Source organism: Leptodactylus fuscus, chromosome 1, assembly GCF_031893055.1.
Source record: "Leptodactylus fuscus isolate aLepFus1 chromosome 1, aLepFus1.hap2, whole genome shotgun sequence".
Taxonomy (NCBI): Eukaryota; Metazoa; Chordata; class Amphibia; order Anura; family Leptodactylidae; genus Leptodactylus; species Leptodactylus fuscus.
The window spans coordinates 185208140-185230900 of NC_134265.1; the positions used below are offsets into that span (position 1 = coordinate 185208140).

A 22761-nucleotide genomic window follows, 5' to 3' on the forward strand; every position below is an offset into this window, starting at 1 on the left:
TTTCTGGTGCTCGGTCCTGTTCAGTGTGGTACCCTGCTTAACGCAGCTTTCAAGTCAGGGATTGTGATGAGTGCATGCTAATGTTTCTTTAGCTTAAAATTTGGGTTTCTGTCCATACAATTGGGGAGGAAAGAAGGTTTCCAGGTGTTTTTCCACTTTCATAGAGGTTTTTTTGAGTGTGGAAAATGTCTAGTTGATAGCCTGTGATAGTGGGGTAAAACTGGGACTTGGGCATCTTAGATGCCCCCAGGCATGCTTCCCCTGCTGTCCCAGTTGCATTCCAGAGGTCTTGTCATTATTTGCTGAGGTGTCATAGTGGACTTGGTGACCCTCCTTAGTCAAATAGTGGTTTCCCCTGAAACAAACATTTTTTTAGACTATAATGGGATTCAATATTCGTTCGAATAGTCGAATATTGAGGGGCTATTCGAATCGAATATTGAATATTGCTCTGTTCGCTCATCTCTAGTTATTACCTTTAGCTGCCCTGTCTCGGTACGCTGGTCTACAATGATCCTGATGGTGGCCCCTAGAAAAAATTCCACTGGTGGGCCCTAGACAACCCAGTCCGGCACTCCTACTTTCCTATTGTACATACATAAAGTATTTCTGTGTAAAGAGATCAATTTTCCATTGTAGTTTTAAACATGATCACTTCTAGAGGGTCTTCCATTGCCGAAACTATTAGTAAAATAGCTGCTGGATTTAATTAATATAGTGATCATCCTGTATGAGCCATATATTAAGGTGTAGATTCTTAAAGGGGTTTTCTGTCCCTAATGCATGTTTCATACAGATGACATGTCTAGAGGACTGGTCAGAATTATGTGATCTATGGAGTCTGACACACAAACCCTGCGCAAATCAGCTGTTTCAGTAGTTTTCAGGGGCTGGATGGTGAGTGTGTGCGCCGATGTAAATAATATGAGAGGACCTGCAGATTCTCTATGCCACTGCTATACAGGGCAGCTACTCTGCTCCTTTAACTGAATAGCAGAAGACTGTACTCGCACCCATCCACTACAGCAGTTTCAGGCACTAGCTGCCGGAACAGCTTATTTGTGTGGGGGTACGGCCCCCACATCTTATACTGATATTCTATACTGAGGATAGGTCATCACTATAAAAAATACATTTGGGGTTTGAATTATATACCTATAACTAAGGTATAAATACATCATGTGATGCCCCTAAAAAACACTCAGACTGTTAATGCTCTTGGGTATACATGTCATGTACTGTGCTCATACTGTGCTATTAATCGACATCACATTATATAATCATAGCCCTGGAGGTAAATTGATGTAATGTATGTGCTGCAATGGCCGCAATCAGGTACCCGGTCTCAGCTCTAATGTAATAGCCCCTGCCTCAAATCCAAATTATGTGGTGTATGTATATATCTCAAGCACCTTTCCAATAGAGCTGTGACCAACCCAGCACCGGCAGCCCAAAATACTGATACTGATACTACTTGGAGCTTGTGCCACTTCTATACACACATCTCAGTCTTTATGTCTTGCCCTCTCTTAGGCTCTGCCCAGTCCCATAGACTGCCCACTGTATAGATTGTAACACCTGTATCTTACTAGTGGTAGATTGTGGTCTGGTGGTAGTTCAGGAATGGGAGTGCTCCTGAAGCTGCTGCCTGTTCTATTTACCTCCCTACACTTTCCTTATAGGGTCCAAGCCAGGCTACTTTTTGCCCACCCTGCCTTCCTCTTAACAAGGTCCCTGTGCTGTCCTTTCTTCCACAGAGCCCATGCAATCTTCTATCTCGCCCATACTATTGCTTCCTTTCCCTCCTACTTTGTCTGTGATTCCCTCTGCATTCCTATCATCTTGGGTTTTCCTCCGGTCCCCTCCCTCCAGTTAGGGTGTATTCACAGGGTATGTAAGATGTATGCCACTATATACAATGGTATGCAATAGGCTTATTGTATATGGGGAGTAGGGGGGGGGGCAGATGATTTGACTTTAGGGAGCCCTGAAATTTCTGATGGAAGTCCTGTATGTGTAATACATCACCATGAGGTCCTTACCTCGCAACAATGAGAGCTCTCCACAATAACATGCTGAATGATATGTCGTAGCCACAACTGTTAACAGTGGAGAGTCCTTAATACTCCAACACTATTAGATTCTTTTGCAGGCATATGACATTGTAGGGCATTTACTAGCAAAGAATGGGCCCCATAGCAAACTTTTGACTTGGGCCCCCTACCCCCTAAGCAGCATAGTGTCCCCTTTCTTAGCCCCCACACAGTATAACACCCCATTTACATACACTACTGGTATTCAGACAGCATAATAACCCGTAGCGGCCCCTCCACACAGTATAATTTCCCATAGTGGCCCCTCCATGCAGTATAATGTTGTATCGTGGTCTCTACACACACTATAATGTGCTATAGCAGCCCCTCCACACAGTATAATGTTCCACAGCAGCCCTTCCAAACAGTATAATGTCCCATTGCTGCCACTCCTCACACTATAATGTCCCATAGCAGTTCCTGCACACAATATATTGTCACATAGTGGCCCCTTAACACAGTATAATGTCATATAGCAAACCCACTACATAGTATAATGTTCAATATCAGCCCCTCCACTCAGTATTATGTGCTATAGTGGCCCCTCCACACAGTATTATCATACCTCCCAACTTTTAAAGGACAGAAAGAGGGACAAAATGTGGCAAATATAGCTCCACCCACTTCTAAATTGACTCCACCCATTCCCACCTATTTCTTTTGGGTACACCCTGCATCACACATCTCTCCTTTCACAGTACACCCATGCACCCCACATTTCATCCCCCCCTCAGTACACCCATACACCCAACACCTCTCCCCCAACAGTACACCCTGTACCCCACATCTCTCCCCCACAGTCAACCTTGCACCCCACATCCCAACGCAGCACACCCTGAACCCCACATCTCCCCCTCAGACACAGTACACCCTGCACCCCTCATTTCTCCCCCTCACACACAGTCCACCCTGGATCTCACATCCCCCCTCCCCAGTACCATGTCCCACAGTAGACCCCGCACACAGTATAATGTTCCATAGAAAGCCTCCATACGATATACTTGGAGTACAGTTTAACATTTGGGGCAGATTTGCAATACTGTCTAACTCAAAAACAGTCTTTGTTGCCCATGGCAAGTTATTGCAGCTCAACTTTCATTTTTAAGAGCACTCTAAGAACTGAAGGCTGCGCTGTACTGTGAAACAAAGACAGTGCTTCTTTTAGACGTTTTTTGTAAAGCTGCTCCGATGTTCTTGTAAAATTGTAGGAGCTGTATTGGATGGTAATAAACCAGGCCATAGAAACCATCAGAAAATGATATACAGGGATGTGAATCAAAATGTCCCAAATCTGGAAAGGAGAAGACATACATGGTATGTGGTATTGTACCAGACTGAAATATTTTTGGGAGAAGATATTTAATAAAGTAAATAATGTAATTAAGACATCTATAACAGCAGCTTTATGGCCCCTTCAAAGCATTTGATGATTGGGGTCATAAACCAGACTTGCATTTTCTGGGGACGCATTTGTACAATAAAATCCATTTTAAAATATCATCTTCCTTCATAACTTACTGGACCACAAAGAAAAGGGAGTACATTATCCTGCATTTTTTGTGATCTTCACGTTTGTGGCAGTCCCCAAGTAGTGCCACTACTTTCAGACTCTTGGTGTGGAACAAGGCTGAGTAAAAGGTGTGGAAAATGGCTGACTGCACCAACTGCGCATGTCTGTCACCCATTTTCCTGTGGCCTCTCCCGTTCGGCCTGCAGGAAAATGGCCGACGGACATGCGCAGTCTCTTTTGAGATCCTGAACGGCTGCCATATTTAAATACCCAACATCCGCTGTACATCTGCTGTACTATTACCAAAGAGTTAAAATTAATGTTTGCAACACTGTCTTATCAGGGTTTGCAGTTTTCCCACTCACTGCTGTACAGATTGTTGATCTTGTTAGTTCATTTGTGACTGTGGTGCAAGAAAATAATATTAGTATTAATAGGAGGCATTAGGGTGTAATATTTAAGTAAGAAGGCGTAATTTATACAAGGAGACATAAGGGGGTATAATTACTGATAGGGGAATTGGGTGATATTAATCTTAGGTGGCACTCCGGGGCATTTAAAGAGGTTCATGGGGTATTAATAATTTGGGGGAGTTATTCATTGAGCAGCACTATTAAATAAAGGGGGTATATAGGAACATTATTAAATTAAAAAGGCACACGGGCACACATTCATTCCAAGGAGATTTTATATCATATATTTATATTATTGGGGGTAGCAGCAGGATGGAGATTTTATGTAGGTGTGAACAATCTTGCCTGGAAAAGTAAATATCCAAAGATATCTGTGTTGCCAACTTTACAGAGACAAGTCACAGCTGGTAGAAGTGGTCATGGCGGTCCAAAGGGAAGAGACAATAAATGTGAATGATTAATGAGAGACATCAACTGAATGTGTGAGAAAGCTGTCCGGCCGTGAGCGGCAGTGAGCGTTTTGCGCTCTCCGCCGCGAAACCGGGTTTTTTAATCTGGACACAGAGTTGGACATGCAGTACGGACATGAGCATAAAACGCTCACCGCCGCTCACGGCCGGAGCCGGTCTGTGCTTTCCGTCTTCTGGCATGCAGAAGACGGAAAGCACAGAACGGAGAGTAGAACGCAGGTGTGAACCTAGCGTCAACAGTATTTCTGTACTTTATTTACCTAAATGATCTGTAGAGCCCTGTGCAGAGCCGATATCTACCATTATATGGTCACCATATAGTGATAATATTGGTATACCTGATTTGGGAGCCACTTAGACGTGTTCGCCGCCTCTGTGCTGAACCTCTAGCTATTATATGTTTATTAGAGATAATAATAATAATATTTTATTTATATATTGCCAACATATTTCACAGCACTTCACAAATCATAGCATCAAAGTATAGACAAAATTATCATTACAGGATAATAAATCAATTTACACAATGGGGATTGAGGGCCCTACTTGCAAGAGCTTACAACCTATGAAGTACCGCGGTTGACACCAGAGGTAGAAGGGGCAACATAGAAGGTAGCTTATACAGTGATCCAGATGTTTTTGTGAGATACGTTATTTTAATTACACATAAATAAAGCTGTATGAGCCATCACCAGCCAGTTCCCTTTTATGTGCAGATGGTGCATGGATATATGGACCAAACTGAGATTACAGGTTGGGTCATAAGCAGAGATGAGGGAGGAAATATAGGAATGTGCAGCATTATGAAGAGCCTTGTGGATAAGGGTGATACATTTTGACCCAGAAATTGTTCAGTGAACAAATGGTGATTTTTTTTCGGACGATCTAAAATAACCTTAGTGGCTTATGGAAAGGACAAGTGACATCACAGGTATTTTTTCCTTAGGGTGATTGGCCTCAGCGGTCACGTGCTGTGCGGGCTTCTGCCTGAAGAAAATTCCAGTAGCAGCAAGAGTGGACCATGTTAGGAGACAGGTGAGTATGCTTTTTTTCACCTTGCTTGGTCCCCTTGCAAAAAAATGATTATCCTCGACAACCCCTTGCCACAGGTTACAAGTATATTCATAAGTAAATGAATCACTCTGCTGTCGAAAAGTGTGAAATAGTGAAATGCCTTACTCAAGTTATGAAAACGTTAGATATGTCACAAAAATTAAGCGTGATCACTGTACTGTGAGGAGATTTGTGGCTGATTCGGAGCACAGATGGGTTTGTGCAGATAAAGGCATAATGAGGAAGGTTTTTGAGAGACAAAATAATTGAACTAAGAGAGCAGCTGCTAAAATACCATTACAAAGCAGCAAAGCAATTTTTTGAAGCTGCTGGTGCCTCTGGAAACCCACAAACCTCAAGTTGTAGAATCCTCTAGATGTCTGCAACTAAGATAAGATAAGATAATCCTTTAATAGTCCCACTATGTGGAAATTCAGTGTGTCACAGCAGCATAGATAATACAGTAATATATTTCAAGAAAGAACACATACAAGCTAATAGCAGATAGAAAAAAGATATTAGGTGTAATAGCAACTAAGAAGAAAAAGAAAGACTTAGGATTAGTTAGTTCTCTATGCGGAGTGATCTTCTCTTAGCCTGATGTTGATTATACAGCCTGACCGCAGTTTTGAGGAATGACCATCGATAGCGCTCCTTCTCACACTTGAGGTGAAGCAGTCGGTCACTGACAGTACTGCCCAGTACTATTACGGTCTCATACATGGGATGGGAGTTGTTCTCCAGCATGGAGCTCACCACAGTATCACCACAGTATCCTTCTGTCACTCCTCAGGACACAGCTGGCCCTTCTAATCAGCCTTTCAAGTCTATTTCTATCCCTGGCTGGAATGCTAATCCCCCAATAGGCCGCTCCAAAGAATATGGCCGATACTACCACACAGTTGAAAAAAGGCCCTATGAAGTGCCCCTCTGGACTCAAAAGGCCTTCAGCCTCCTGAGCAAGTAGAGTCTGCTGTGACCCTTTCTATACAGTGCATCCAGGTGATCACCTGAGTCCAGCTTATTATCGAGGAGCACACCCAGGTACTGATACATCTTGACCATCTTAATGCCTATCCCCTGGATGTCCACTGAGTTTGGAGCATATCTCCGTTTACTAAAGTCCAACACAATCTCCTTGGTCATCCCAGCATTAATCCTGAGGTGGTTCTGCTGGCACCATTCCACAAAATCCCAGTTTAAGTCTCTGTAGTCCCTATCGTCTCTGTCTGTGATGAGGCCTACTATTGCAGAGTCATCGGAGTACTTTTGCAAGTAACAGCTGGATGAGTTGTGCCTAAAGTCAGCAGTGTACAGTGTGAAGAGGAAAATGGCAAGAACTGTACCTTGTGGTGCCCCCGTACTACACATCACAGTGTCAGACACACAGTCCCAGGCTCACAAATACTGATGTTGGTTTGTTAGGTATTCTAGGATCCGGTTGGACAGGTGATGGTCCACTCCAACAATGTCCGGCTTGTCTCTCAGTAGCCCTGGCTGAATGGTGTTAAAAGCACTGGAGAAATCAAAGAACATTATTCTCACAGTGTTCTCTGATTTCTCCAGGTGAGAAAGAGCTCTGTGAAAAAGGTTGATGATGGCATCATCCACCCCAATGCCTGGGCCATAGGCAAACTGGAGGAGGTCCATGGCAGAGCTCACCAGAGGTCGGAGCTGTGTCACGAACAGACTCTCTAGGACCTTCATCAAGTGGGATATCAGTGCTACAGGTCTATAGCCATTGAGGTACGTCGGATGAGGTGTCTTTGGAACTGGTACAACACAAGATGTTTTCCACAGTTGTGGTACCACTCCCAGCTTTTGGCTCATATTGTACATATGTGTAATAACTCCACATAGCTGGTCTCCGCACATGTTAAGGATTTTCACGCTTATCCCATGGGGTCCTTCAGCCTTATCCACTTTTATCTTCCTGATTTCCCTACACACTTGAGAAGAGCTTTTATTTCAGAGTTAGTCCATGGCTTTTTATTAGAGAAACCACATTTGTTGGTACCGTGTTGTCTACACAGAAATTAATGTAGTCCTTTATGCAGTGTTTAAGCCCCTCAATGTCATTCAGATGAGAAACTTGCAACACTTCCCATGCAGTTGTATCAAAACAATATCTCAGAGCCCCCACACACTCTTCTGACTAGATCCTCACTGTACGAGTAACAGCTGGTTCTCTACATACGAGTGGCTTGTATACCAGTTACAGATGCACCAGGTTGTGATATGGTCTACCTAGGGGCGGTAGGGCTAATGAGCTGTATGTCTCCGTTTCATTGACAAAGAGCAAGTCCAGTGTTTTGTTGTCTCTTGTGTGTCAGGTTACATGTATACATGTATATTGTGTGAAACTGAATAGAGTGGTTGGTAGAGAGACATGGTTGAAATGTCCAGACACAAGGAGGAGGGCATGGGGGTGTAACAACTGCATCTGGCTCACCACAGCATGTAGCACATTACAGGCAGAATGAGGTTTTGCAGATTGTGGGAACTGTGCATAAACCTTCCATAGCAAGATCACCTTTAGGGCCCCTAACGTGTAAACGTTCCAAATCAGCAGCGTTTAAAACAGGTCCCATTGCTTTCTATGGGAGCCGGCATATGTGCGCTCCCCATAGAAATGAATGGGCTGCTTTTTCCCATTCATTTCTATGGGGAGCGCGCGTATGCCAGCTCCCATAGAAAGCAATGGGACCTGTTTTAAACGCTGCTGATTCGGAACGTTTACACGTTCAAAATCAGCCAGCGTATCCTCCATGTTAAGGGGCCCTTATGCATGACAATGCACCATATAATGAAACAAGAAAACCTGAGTCATTGACTACTCTGGTGTGTATGGGAAGAATATGCAAATCTGCCTTCCATGATGTAATTAGGAAGACAGTTTGCTGCCTCAGTATTGCAAACCAATAGAGGGCGCTCACTGGAATGTGCAAGCCTGTCTTATGACAGGATTCCAGTGAAATAACCCAATAATGGCTGCTCCCTTTAGCATCATGCCCGACCTTCCAAGAGGCCTTTGTTTTGCAATGACGCTGGGATTATTACCAGGTATAGTCTCTCAATCGAGGACAGCTGTTTCGATCTACTTGGATCTGGACAGACTTAGGGAAACTCACGGGGTGGTGGCACTGGTGGTGGTGGTGGTAAATAAGTCTGGCAGCAGTAATTACACACGGCAATGTCTCATGTATGAATTTTTTGTACATTGCTTGATATATGGAGCAGCAATTATGGACAAGGACAATGCATGGCTTTCATGGACCACCGGGTCATTTTCTTGAGTGGCAGTGGTCACAGTCAGGAAACTCAAGAAGACCAGGTACTAATTCCACCTGATTGTGCATGTCTGGTGTGAACAACATGCAAGGCCCACTCACCTTTTCTGGATCTTCCACTCTGGAGTACTTTCTACCATTCTTCTTCACCAGGGCTGCCAATTAATAAGCCTAGATCACAGGAGTCTCACAGCAAAGGAACTGCTTTGCTGTATCCTGCAGCATAAATTCCACTGGATGGCTTCTTGCAAGCTCCAACAATAGCACCAATATTGTTGCTGCGTTGTAGTTTGGACAATTAACACATTGTCCCTGAATGGTGCATGTCCTTAATTTGGTGATTTGCAACTTTATTAACATGTATATTGTATAAAGAGGTGCTCCTGATGGCCAGCAAAGTCTTTCTGCATTTCTGCTGTTCTTATGTTGCAAAAACACCCTGCTCCATTTGCAGCGTCAAAATGGTCTGACTTTGCACAGCTTTATCAGCTACATTCCAACTCGGTGGAACTCCACCTTAAACATGCTGGAGCAGACCACAGTGACAATGTGTTGCTTCATAATATGCTATTGGAGGCTCATTAAGGAACGTATGCTGGCTTTTCAAGCTCTTTGAAGAAGCCACTAAATTTGTCAGCAGGGATGACTTCAGCATCAGCGATGTGATCCCTATATTGTATATTGTGCAGTAAACACACTCATGCAACTAGGGACAATAGAGGAGGAACAATTTTGACCTCTTAGTCAATGTCATCACCCTGTGTTGATGGAGGAGGATGAGGATCTGGGTCAGGGTCATTATGATGGAGGAACTGGGACACCAAGACTGAAAAACATGGAACATTCTCCCTTGGCTGTAGAGGAGGCCCTTGATATGTCACAGACACAGCCAGGAGATGGGGCTGACCTTTATTTCTTCCTAGAGGATGATGATGAAAACAACTGCGCTGGTCAAGAACACCAACCATGGCAAACCCTTGGGCATGTGCATACTCTTGCAAGCATGGCAGATTACATGTATGTGCTTACACAGCGTCAAGTGTATAATTAGCATCAAGCAGAGGAATAAGTACTGGAAGGGAATGCTTTTAGATCCTTATATAAAGGCAAAAAGGGAGAATTCTTCTCTGCTTCCAAAGGGAAGATAATTTAAATACGAGGGGGTCCCCAAAAGTTTCCAGAAAAGTTGTTTTTGAAGCGTATATTTATTTTTTTGTACAAAATTCCTTCAATCTCCTTCAAAGTACTCTCCTTTAGCGGCAATACACTTGTCAAATCTCGTCTGCCATTGTTCAAAACATTTTTTAAACTCATCTACTATGATGTGTGCAAGCGCCTCCGTTGTTTTTTTTTGTGGTCTTACCCTTAGGCTGAGTTCAGACAGGGTTTTTTGGTCAGGATTTTGAGGTGGAAAAGAAATGACCGGCTGCTATTGATATCAAAGGGAGCCGGTTATTTCTTTTTTCCTTGAGCGGTCTGTTCCGCCTTCCGGAAAGAAGAAGCGACATGCTCATTCTTAAGGCGAATGCTGCAGCCAGTTCAGCCGCGGACGTCCACTTGAACACACTCCCTCCCGACTAGGCCCATTCATTTGGGCCTAATCCGGAGCGGAGTGCCGCTACTGGATGCCAGGGCACTGCAGCGGCATCCAGTCCCAGCTACCGTTTTTTTGGTCCAGAATCTGAGGCAGCCTCCGTCAATAACATAACATAACACAGATTACTTGTTAATGTTTTGTCTTAATAAAAGTCAAATATAATATACCTACATTATTAAAAAATACATATTAGCCATCTCTTGGAGTCTAATTAAATGTACTATAATATCATTTTATATATTAGAGGGCAACCGTATGTAACATAATTTTAAGAAAAAATACATTAAGCATATATTATACTTCTTAATAGTAAATAAAAAAATAACACAAAGAAAATAACATTATTTGTTCACAGTAAAATATAGATATTTTATATACTATACTATATATCATTTCATAGTTCTTTGGTGCATTCTGTACATATAAACAATAACATACATACATTAACAAAGTTACAGAGTGAAGTATGTGTAAACATTCTACATAATGGATAATATTATCCTGAATAATAGCATATAAGGTCAAATGATCAACGACTATACAGTGATCTGAAGGAAAACAAACATTTTGTACAATTTACATACGCTTTTTAAGGCAATACTGATATTGTGCTCCATTACTTGTATAATAGTGTTATGAATGCTAACAGTTTTGTGACAGTTTTATAATACTGTGAAACATTCATTTGGTCTCATCAAGTCAAACTCATTTCAGAAATGCGCATTAGAAAAGGAAAATAATCAACACATTCTGGGTATCATGTACAGAAAATAGTACAACATATACACAACCATGATACTATAACTCCTCACCAGCTCAGGGGTCTCAAACGTGCACTGATTTCAAGCTGTCATCTGAGACCCACAGGGAAATGGAGCTCCCAAGACATATTTGGGAAAGCAGACAACAGGTTGAAGGAGAAGTATGCTGTCACGCCACTTTCCGACCAATATTGAAAATCAAATGTTATTGTTTTTTTTTTAATAAAAAGATAAAACATATACAATTTTCCAATATATTTTTTGTATGAATTCCTCACGATTTTCTAGATCTTTGCTTGCTGTCAATCATTCTGTTATTTAGAGTGGATAATATTCTGACCATGGTCATGTGATTGACATTGGATGGTCATGTGCTAAGCATGACTTGTTACCATGCAGATGTCTGATTACTGTGCTGTGACTATAACGTGCTGTGCACATGTGTGTTCATCACATGACCATGGTCAGAATTTCATCCACTAGAGGTAACAGAACAGAACTCTAAATAATGGTCTGAAAGTGGCCAACCCCTTTAATGATATAACACTGAAGCACATTGTGTTGAGGTTGAGGCATCTTTCCCATGCTGCTGGACCACTGGTGGTAGGTATTTGAGAGGAGAATTTTTCTTAAATCATTAGGGGAGGAACAGTATGTTATGAATGGCGGGCCTCAGACTGTGTATAAGAGCAGAGTCACTATGTATGTCTATGGGGACACTATGTATGTCTATGAGGGTAGCAGAAGTATATAAGAACAGAGTCACTATGGTTCTAAGGGGCACTATTTCTATGGGAGCTTGCAAATTTCCAACAAGTTTAAATCTTAAGATATTATTAGTATTGTATGGAATTTGAAAAGAATGTAGCCTGTCAACTTCAGCTTTTTTCCATGTGGCCCATTTACCCAGCTGAGTTTGAGGCCCCTGTATTCATAGTCATGGTGTTATATAATGCTAAATAGCTGACAGTGTGCTGAATTCAACTTTGCCGGTACTATCCCTCTTTGCAGAGATAGCGGTGCTGTTAGTTTCTGCACCAATATCACTGTACTGTAAGAGGCGCCGGCCTCACAGCTCAGCGTCATCACTTGACAGTGAGGAATGACTTCAGTGACAGTACAAGGCTGTGGAAGTGTACCATACACTGAGCTGTGAGGCCAGCCCCTCTAACAGTGCAGTGATATTGGTACTGAAACTAATGGCACCGATATCTCTGCAACGAGGGCACATACCTGCAAAGTTGACACTGTTCTGAATTCAGCAAACTGTCAGCTTTCTAGCGGTATATAACACTGCCAATGTGAGATGACATGTACAACAGAAGGGATCATTGCCTTAGAATTGAACACAGTCATTATATGGCACTAATAGGAATCAATACATCTATATTCCTCTATAATCTAAAACTGTATATATGGATTTGGATGACATCAGTAGCGTAACTAGGAATGGTGGGGCCCCATGGTGAACTTTTGACATGCCCCCCCCCCCCCCCCCGAAGACCCCAACGACCGAACCCCTGCCCCCGCATTCCTGCACACTCTATTATGCCCCATAGTGGCCCCTGCACACAGTATTATGCACCATAGTGGCCCCTGCACACAGTATTATGCCTCATAGTGGCCCCTGTGCACAGTATTATGTCCCATAGTGGCCCCTGCACACAGTATTATACCCACTGTGGACACCCATAAACAATTATTATACTCTGGGGTCTTTTCAAAGGGGGAGATACAAACAAAAAAAATCACTGTCACATACCTATCCACGGCTCCGCTGCAGTCCTCGGTGGTGTTGGCCATCTTCCTTGACATTCTGACGTCACAAGACCCGAGACGCAGGCCCCGGTCATGTGATGTCAGGGACCTCACAGTAGTAGGCTAAAGCCTGCCAGGAGCGCGAAGAGGTAAGTAACAGTGTTTTTTATGTTCCCTTACCTCTCCCGGGCCTCCAATCATTATACTCGGGGGTCCCCCCAAGTATAATAATAGTGTTTGTGGGGCCCGTGGCATCACTTGCCAATCCTGGTCTCTGCCAGGATCAGTAAGTAAATAGGGCCCGTTACCGGCTGGGGTAACTCCAGCCGGTAACTGCCTATTAAAAAACAAAAAAACAGCGGTAGCGGCTGTTGCTGGGCCCACCAATATCCAGGGCCCTGTGGCAGCCGCTACCCCTGTTACCCCAGTAGTTATGCCACTGGATGACATATTATGATGGTATTATCCCTGGATGTATGTGCATGAGGCCTAAAACAGCAATTCCACCCAATAAAATATTGTGAAAGTGCTAGTTATTAAACAATATGTAACTTTTTGGCTGCCAAGGGCAATATCACTGTTTATATTCTACTAGTTTCTGTACATTACTTCAGATTTGTCATTACACATGATCCAAACTTTTCTACACATTTGTTTCCTGTAGCAAAAGTGTGCAAACCTTTGGTGGGATAGTCTCGTTATTATGAGGCCAATGTGCTTATTTCCCCTTTTAGCTTTTTTTTTTTCAGAGGGAAACCAATGATCTGAACTGCTGTGTCAGGCAAAATATAGCAGCAGTGAGTGCAGTGCACTGTCGGGACAGCAGCTTGGAATGCAAATCACGATCTTCACTCTCTGAAGCCTTCTTGGCCGCTTGGACAAACTGATGGTAGGTACATATGAGATCACATAAATTAGTTTGCAGTTCCATTTGCCGTTTGTTGCAACCTGCACAACTAGAAAATTGCAGACATGCATCAATCATTTGCAGCAAACCAAAAAATGTTTCTTCTACACCTTGATAAATCTCCTCGGATAACTGGTCTGACCTCAGCACTTTCTGTGATGAAGACATCATCTTGCGAGACAAACTACAAAGGCAGGACTTTTGTTCTGAAAACATAGCAGCACATTTGTCTTTAGGGTGTATTTTATGCTTGTCTTTGTATTCTTCTAAAATCTTTTGGAGGTCCAATACACTGTCTTGCAATTTGCCAAAACCAGTTGGAGAATCCTGCACTCTTCTCCTTAGAAGATCAAGAGCCTCAAAATGCTCTAGGCAGGGTATATAGTTTCCGGAACGATCTTTATAATTTGGATTATTTTCAACAAATAATGGGCTCACAGATGAGGGTGGTATTATTGTAGGTAATGGAGAAGTACTTGTAGTAAAATCAATAATTTCATCTTCTACGTCATTGTCTACGGGCTGGAAACAGGTTGTGTATGACAAATGACAGCTACAATTTCCTACTTTGGATATTTTATGTTTTTTCCTAACTGAGTCACAATTTGGAGATGTATTTTCAACAGTTAATGCTTCATAACCTTTAAAAGCTTTGTTAGTAGACTCGGTTAACCTTGGTGTGAGTGCGCCTACATCAGAGTCTTCATTTTCATCACAACCCAACTTAAGCCTGTCCAGTGTTGTATCAGAGGGACTCAAGCATGGTGCCCCAATTTCTTTCTTAGCTCCACTTGGTGACTCATCAAATGTCAACTGCTCTTGTTCTTGATTTGTCAAAAGATGCATTTCCTCTTCAGAGGGAGGAACGGTGGGAATTGTAGAGTTTACATCTTTCAAGGAATTGATAGGGAAATTAGTAAACAGATCAGCTAGCCCCTTAAAATCTAAAAGTAAATCGGCAGCGCCAGAGAAATCAAACAGTTTCCGAGATTTACAGTTTTTCGGAGAACTTTCTTTACTGGTTGATTCTTCAGATGTGGGAGAGTCTACCCTTAGAATGTTGTGACCTGATGGGTTAGTGTTGTCTGACTGACTAATATATGGTAGCATTCTGTCAGTGGGAGCAATGGTGAATATGGAACCAATATCTTCTTCGATAAACTTATTTTCATTATCATTTTGAAATATGTTTTTGAATATGGCCTTACCATTTCCTTCTGAGACCTCTGCTTTTGGTGCCTCTCTTAAGCTATTTATTTTGTATTTTTTACTGCTATCAGTTGATTGTGGGCGGAAAAGCGTATCTTCATTTGTGCTATTTCTGAACATTTGTAGTGATATTTCTGATGGACTAACTCGGCCACTGCATTCTTCTGTATTAGTACAAGAAGAATGACTGTCATTAGAACCAAAGTCACTCCTGAAACGAATAGCAGATATAGAGGACAATACTGAGTCAGTCACTGATTTGGTCTCCATGGTGTCAGGCTCCATCTCCATGAGACTGGGTGAATGTGCTTTGCTTTTAGACTTCACTTCAGATTTGTGTTGCACAAGTGATTTGGTTTCTAAAAGAGCAGGTTCCCCCTCAATGTCTTTAAAGGAGGAAACTGTAGGTGAATGGGATTCTACTGGTAGGTGAGGCTCTTTTTCAAAACAACATACATGATCCATAGTCTCTAAAGAGTCTGAGGATAATAAAGGAAAAGTGACTTGAGTGGTATAGTCTGTTTGCAGGAAAGATCTTCTTTTCCGTAACATTTTTGTTGGCTTTCTATTATACTTCAGCATTTTACTTTTTTCTGTAGAATATTCCTCCAATTCAGGACGTGAGCCATGCAGTGCTCGTCTGTCTGCATAAGAGAATTTGTTGTCTGATTTTGAACCTAAAAAGAGATAGAATATTCACATTAAAATTCAAAGATCCTCGTAAACCAAGAAAGTGGTATTATTCATAACCATGAAATATTCAAACATCATACAAATTACTCTGAAAGTTCAAAAATAGATGTGCAGATTTGGCTAAAACGAAAAATCTACAAGTACTTGCAGATGGAGAACTGATTCAATTGAGAGTTGCAATAATGGTCAATTGCTCAGGAGGGGTTCTAACATGACCCTTTATTTTTCTATCTTTCTACAAGATAATACTTTAAAAAAAATCAGCAACCAATTGCCAGTTCTAGGACATCTGGGGCTCTATCACTGGGAAAAGTCATTTTTAACTAATCACATACATGCATAGGCTTTATAAAGGCTATTCCACACCTACCTTTAGTATGTAGATTGCCTCAGTGGTTTCTGAATAAGTCCATTTTTATTCATATGCTAATTAGACTGGTGCATGTTACATTGTGCACCCCCTTTGCTATTGTATCCTATGCACTGGCTGCGGCTGATGATGATGATGATTCTGCTTCCTGTTTGCACACACACATAGGAGATAATAGAAGAGACGAGTGCTGCTGGGAACTTCCTGTGCTGGCTGGAAGCTCATTATCATATGAATAAAAACGGACTTATTCATGAGGCAATCTACATACTAAAGGTAGGTGTGGAATAGCCTTTCTAAAGACTATGCAAAGATGTGATTAGTTAAAAATGACTTTTCCAAGTGATAGAGCCCCTTTTAGTTGGTGAGAATATCATTATATGTTCAATATATTGAAGAGACTAGAAAAAGAATAAGACAAGCTGTCATAAAGTGATGCAAGCACCTCCATCCTTCACATATGCAATACATCTTAGAGAACAAGTGAAGGATTGAATATAGTAACAATATGTGAGTTAAGAAATTTGATTTACCAGGAGAACTTAATGCAGGTGTGAAACGGTCTGTAGCATCAAAAAATTCCTCTTCAGAACTACTGTCACCAAAACCTGGTGGTGGATCAAGAATAAGTGTTTCCACTTCTTCATTCCTTCCATGGCTATAAGCTTTACGCTGCACTTTAGCTTCTGTTATTTCATCCTTTACACAGTTGCTCTCTGGACTGCTAGGAATGTTCCTATCCACACTGCTGGCAGGGGACACATTTGAGCACAAACTGTAGTACTCCATTACATTATTTTCTATAAACTGACAGCCGAAGAAGCCTTGCAGATCATTGTCCTCTCTGCTGCCTGTCTCCTTAGGAGATCTAGATGACTCCTTCAAATCTGTAGCTGAATCATCCTTGCTGTTGATCTGCTGCAAGAAGCATAACAATGGATCTGGTTCATGGCAACCATTTCCTTTGCATTTCTGTTCAGGGTTATCAGTAAAGACACATTGGTCTTCCGTGGAGACATCTTTCAAAATTGGAGTATAAAACTGAAAAAACTCTGGCTTACTTGAGGAACATGTCTCTAGGTCATCTTCTTCCAGAGCATCAATTGAATCACTGGACCAGCTGATTTTATAACCTTGACTTTCTGTATTAGCAGAATCTGAGTTTTCAGAAATGCTGTCTGTATCATTGATGGTACCATCACAGTGATCTTTTAATTTTATATCTTTCCTTTCTTCATTTTGCTTAATTATACATCCATCTTCTTTATCTTCCTCCACATTCTCTTCCTGCAATGGTTTTATGTCTCTGGACTTAAGAAAGTGCAGATCTGAAGAGAGGTCTTGTGAAGAATCCAATTCTGAAGAATCCAGTTCTTCGGAATCACTGCAAGTTCTAGATTCATACCCTTGAAGTAAAGGCAATGTTCATGATTAGGTTAAGTTTTATGGTCATAATGTTACATAAAAAATACAGATTTAGCATCAGTGTCACTAGCTATTTTGATGGTTAATAGTTTAGGCATTAAGATATTTTTAAAGCTTTATCTTCAATAAAATTAATAAAAAGGAACATATATGTGATATGTTCTAAATAATTTTAGACTTAGGGTATAGAAAGCCACTGAGTACCACTTATAATGGATGAAAGTACTGTAGTTATTAAGTTCCACTTAGTAATTGTGTGTGATCCTGGTGTTCTTATAGGCCACAGGTGGCCTGTGACCTACAAGACAGAGTGTTAGGGCAAGGAATCTATCATAGGTTTCAATTGTATTCCCATTCTGAGGACAGAGATATAGTTAAAAGTGGTACGCTCACAGTAATCCAGGGGAACCAGGGGAAAAGTCCAGGATATGTGCCCCAGATACTTGTACTAGTGACACCACTGGCTTAAAGATGTGTTTTCAGGTACGAGAAACTGCTCCTTAGGAGCACCCCTGTCCTGAAGAACCAATATTGGCAATATCCTTAAAGGGGTTGTCCCTTACAAACACTTATGTCCAATCACTGGGGTCACAGGAGGAGGATGGGGACCAAAAGTCCTCCTAAGGCCCCCATGTGAATGGAGGACCAGTTTGATTGCATGACTGGTGCAGGGCCGCCGATAGGGCAGTATTACTGCTACTGGCGTCAGGGGCCCGGCCAAATTGAAAAATGAGGGGGGCCCGGTTTTGGCCCGCCACCGTGTGCCGGGCCCTGGCGCCCGCAGCAGTCATTGTGCCCAGTGAGTCCGGACCTGGGGAGCCCTAGTTTCAAGCGTGGCCATTGATGTCTGTGATAGAACAGGACGTTGTAGTCCCTGCTCTACATAGGTGTCACTGCATAGATAACGGCAAAAGACCTGTGAGGGGGCGTGGTTAGTGACGTCATCACAGGTCCTTTGCCGAGGAAGAGAGACTTCAGCCCCAGGACACAGCAGGAGCCTGGGAAGGTGAGGGAAACTTTCATTATTTTTTTTTAGAAATGAAATGACTGTATTACTGATAAGGGGGTCAGATATTTACTAACAGGGATTAGTTTTAATAATTTCAGGGTAACATAAGGGGAGGGGGGGCTATTTATAAGGAGGGTTTATTGTTAATAATATCCCTAGGGGAGCTATTATATAATGATGGGGAGATAGGATATACATACCCCCTTATATAATAGTCCCCATAGACTAGCTCATATATATATATATATATATATATATATATATATACAGTCCTATGAAAAAGTTTGGGCACCCCTATTAATCTTAATCATTTTTAGTTCTAAATATTTTGGTATTTGCAACAGCCATTTCAGTTTGATATATCTAATAACTGATGGACACAGTAATATTTCAGGATTGAAATGAGGTTTATTGTACTAACAGAAAATGCGCAATATGCATTAAACCAAAATTTGACCGGTGCAAAAGTATGGGCACTTCAACAGAAAAGTGACATTAATATTTAGTACATCCTCCTTTTGCAAAGATAACAGCCTCTAGTTGCTTCCTGTAGCTTTTAATCAGTTCCTGGATCCTGGATAAAGGTATTTTGGACAAACAATTCAAGTTCAGTTAAGTTAGATGGTCGCCGAGCATGGACAGCCCGCTTCAAATCATCCCACAGATGTTCAATGATATTCAGGTCTGGGGACTGGGATGGCCATTCCAGAACATTGTAATTGTTCCTCTGCATGAATGCCTGAGGATTTGGAGCGGTGTTTTGGATCATTGTCTTGCTGAAATATCCATCCCCGGCGTAACTTCAACTTCGTCACTGATTCTTGAACATTATTCTCAAGAATCTGCTGATACTGAGTGGAATCCATGCGACCCTCAACTTTAACAAGATTCCCGATGCCGGCATTGGCCACACAGCCCCAAAGCATGATGGAACCTCCACCAAATTTTACAGTGGGTAGCATGTGTTTTTCTTGGAATGCTGTTTCTTTTTGGACGCCATGCATAACGCCTTTTTTTTATAACCAAACAACTCAATTTTTGTTTCCAAAATGAAGCTGCCTTGTCCAAATGTGCTTTTTCATACCTCAGGCAACTCTATTTGTGGCGTACGTGCAGAAACGGCTTCTTTCTCATCACTCTCCCATACAGCTTCTATTTGTGCAAAGTGCGCTGTATAGTTGACTGATGCACAGTGACACCATCTGCAGCAAGATGATGCTGCAGCTCTTTGGAGGTGGTCTGTGGATTGTCCTTGACTGTTCTCACCATTCTTCTTCTCTGCCTTTCTGATATTTTTCTTGGCCTGCCACTTCTGGGCTTAACAAGAACTGTCCCTGTGGTCTTCCATTTCCTTACTATGTTCCTCACAGTGGAAACTGACAGGTTAAATCTCTGAGACAGCGTTTTGTATCCTTCCCCTGAACAACTATGTTGAACAATCTTTGTTTTCAGATCATTTGAGAGTTGTTTTGAGTAGCCCATGATGCCACTCTTCAGAGGAGATTCAAATAGTAGAACAACTTGCAATTGGCCACCTTAAATACCTTTTCTCATGATTGGATACACCTGGCTATGAAGTTCAAAGCTCACTGAGGTTACAAAACCAATTTTGTGCTTCAGTAAGTCAGTAAAAAGTAGTTAAGAGTATTCAAATCAATAAAATGATAAGGGTGCCCATACCTTTGCACCGGTCAAATTTTGGTTTAATGCATATTGCGCATTTTCTGTTAGTACAATAAACCTCATTTCAATCCTGAAATATTACTGTGTCCATCAGTTATTAGATATATCAAACTGAAATGGCTGTTGCAAACACCAAAATATTTAGAACTAAAAATGATTAAGATTAATAGGGGTGCCCAAACTTTTTCATAGGAATGTATGTATATATATATATATATATATATATATATATATATATATATATATATATATATACACCGTATTTTTCGGACTATAAGACGCACTGGACTATAAGACGCACCTAGGTTTTAGAGGAGGAAAATAGGGGAAAAAAAATTTGAAGCAAAAAATGGTAAAATATTTAATATATGGGAGTTGTAGTTTTGCAACAGCTGCAAGGCCACATTGACAGGTGACCCTGCAGCTGTACGGGGATGTATAGAGTGGGTTTTTTTGCGGGGCCAGAAGTACTTTTTAGTTATACCATTTTGGGGAATATCTATTGCTTAGATCACCTTGTATTGAAAAAAAAACCCGGTGGTTTATGACATATGATTTTCTACTTTTATATATATATTCTAGGGACAGGAGGTGATTTAGAACTTTTATTTTTCATATTTTTATTATATATTTTTAAAGGTTTTTTTTTTTTTTTTTTTACTATTTTATTCCCCCCCGGGGGCTTGAACCTGCGGTCACTTGATCGCAAGTCGCATAGACGGCAATACAAGTGTATTGCCGTCTATGGGACATTCTCTCTATTAGTATTACGGCTGGTCATAGAGACCAGCCGCAATACTAATACAGCAGTGACAGGCCTGGGAGCCTCATTAGGCTCCCGGCTGTCACCCGAACAGGTCGGCTCCTGCGATATCGCCGCGCAGGAGCCGGCCTGCAACTCTACAGGTACGGGGCCGGTGGGGACCGGCCCCGGGGGAGAAGAGGCCGCTGACAGACTGCAGACCCGGCATCCGCTGTACTAGAGAGGCGGATGCCGGGGAGGGATAGACGCCGGGGCCTGAGACATCGCTCCTCTGCCCTGCCTGAAGCCAGCGGCGGGGGCACGGAGGAGCGGAATAGCATCACTCCTCCCGCTGCTGGCTTCATGCAGGACAGGGCAGCGATGTCTCAGGCCCCGGCGTCTATCCCTCCCCGGCATCCGCCTCTCTATTACGGCGGGTGCCAGGCCAGGCACATTCAGACTATAAGACGCACCCTTCTTTTCCCCCAAAATTTTGGGGAAAAAAAGTGCGTCTTATAGTCCGAAAAATACGGTATATATATATATATATATATATATATATATATATATATATATATATGTATATATATGGAAAAACTACTATTAATAAGTCTAGGGGGGAGATTGTATAAAAAGAAACTATTCATAATAAATCTGGGAGTGGGAGGGAGTTATATATATATATATATATATATATATATATATATATATATATATATGAAGACAGAGGAACTATTATTAATAATTAGGAGGATATATTACTTACTAGCTGGGGGAACTATTAGCCCCCCTCATTACTAATAGTTCCCCAAGCCTTATTAATATTATTATTAATAAGGAGGGTCTTATATTAGTAAGGCTGGTGGAACTATTATTTATTACAGGGAACTAATAATAATAAGGTGGGTGGGGAATATTAATAAGGGAGCTATATATAAAAGAAGGGACTATTATTAGGGGGCATTCACACGGAGTTACGCAGCACTGAATCTGGCACGATAACTCGTGTAAGAATCAGCGCTGCAAAACAGAATCCCTTTGAGTCCAATGGGTTCCGTTTTAACGCGCGTAACACATTGAGATTAATGGGAGGCCTTTTAACCCATTGCCTTCAATGTGTTACATGCGTTAAATAGAATCCATTGAACTCAATGGGATTCTGTTTTGCAGCGCTGATTCTAACGCGAGTCATCGTGCCAGATTCAGTGCCGTGTTACTCCATGTGAATGCCCCCTTAATAAGGTTATGGGAACTATTATATATATATATATATATATATATATATATATATATATATATATATATATGAGGGGCTATTTATAAGGAGGAACTATTAATAATAAGGTCAGCTGGGGAATTATAGTTCATATGGAGGGATTATTATTATTAATGAAGCTGATGAAATTATTATTTATAAGGGGGGCTATTTGTAAGAAGGATCTATTACTTATAATGGGAAGCTATTCCTGATAGAGGAGGGGGTATTATTTATAAAGACAAACTATTATTTCTAAGGGGGAACTATTATTCATAATCGGGGACTATTATTTATAAGGGGGAGCTATAATAACTCATAAGGTGATACTAAAGGTGGTGATTTCTATTGCATATGGGCAAAATGGGTTTTATTAATTTACTATTTTAAAAGGAGTTTTCTAGCCGCAAACTGATTTTTGATACTGATGATCTATCCACAGGACAGGACCTCAGTATGTGATCTGTCGGGTCTGTCTGTTCTAGCGGCCTCCATGTGCTGACAGCTTATAGTGGACAGGATG

At 41.6% G+C, this 22761-nt stretch overlaps 1 protein-coding gene across 3 annotated transcripts in view; it reads right to left on the reverse strand.

Annotated features, from left to right (window-relative positions):
• Positions 1–13673: 13673 nt before the first annotated feature.
• FRMPD1 (FERM and PDZ domain containing 1) overlaps positions 13674–22761 on the reverse strand; it is a 158240-nt gene continuing 149152 nt past the window's right edge. For all 3 annotated transcript variants that reach the window (XM_075280413.1, XM_075280412.1, XM_075280414.1), the window contains 2 exons: positions 16658–17530; positions 13674–15738 (listed from right to left, as the gene is read on the reverse strand). In XM_075280413.1, coding sequence (XP_075136514.1) covers positions 13691–15738; positions 16658–17530 — 2921 coding nt within the window. In that variant the 3' untranslated portion in view covers positions 13674–13690. The remainder of the gene's footprint in view (positions 15739–16657; positions 17531–22761) is intronic.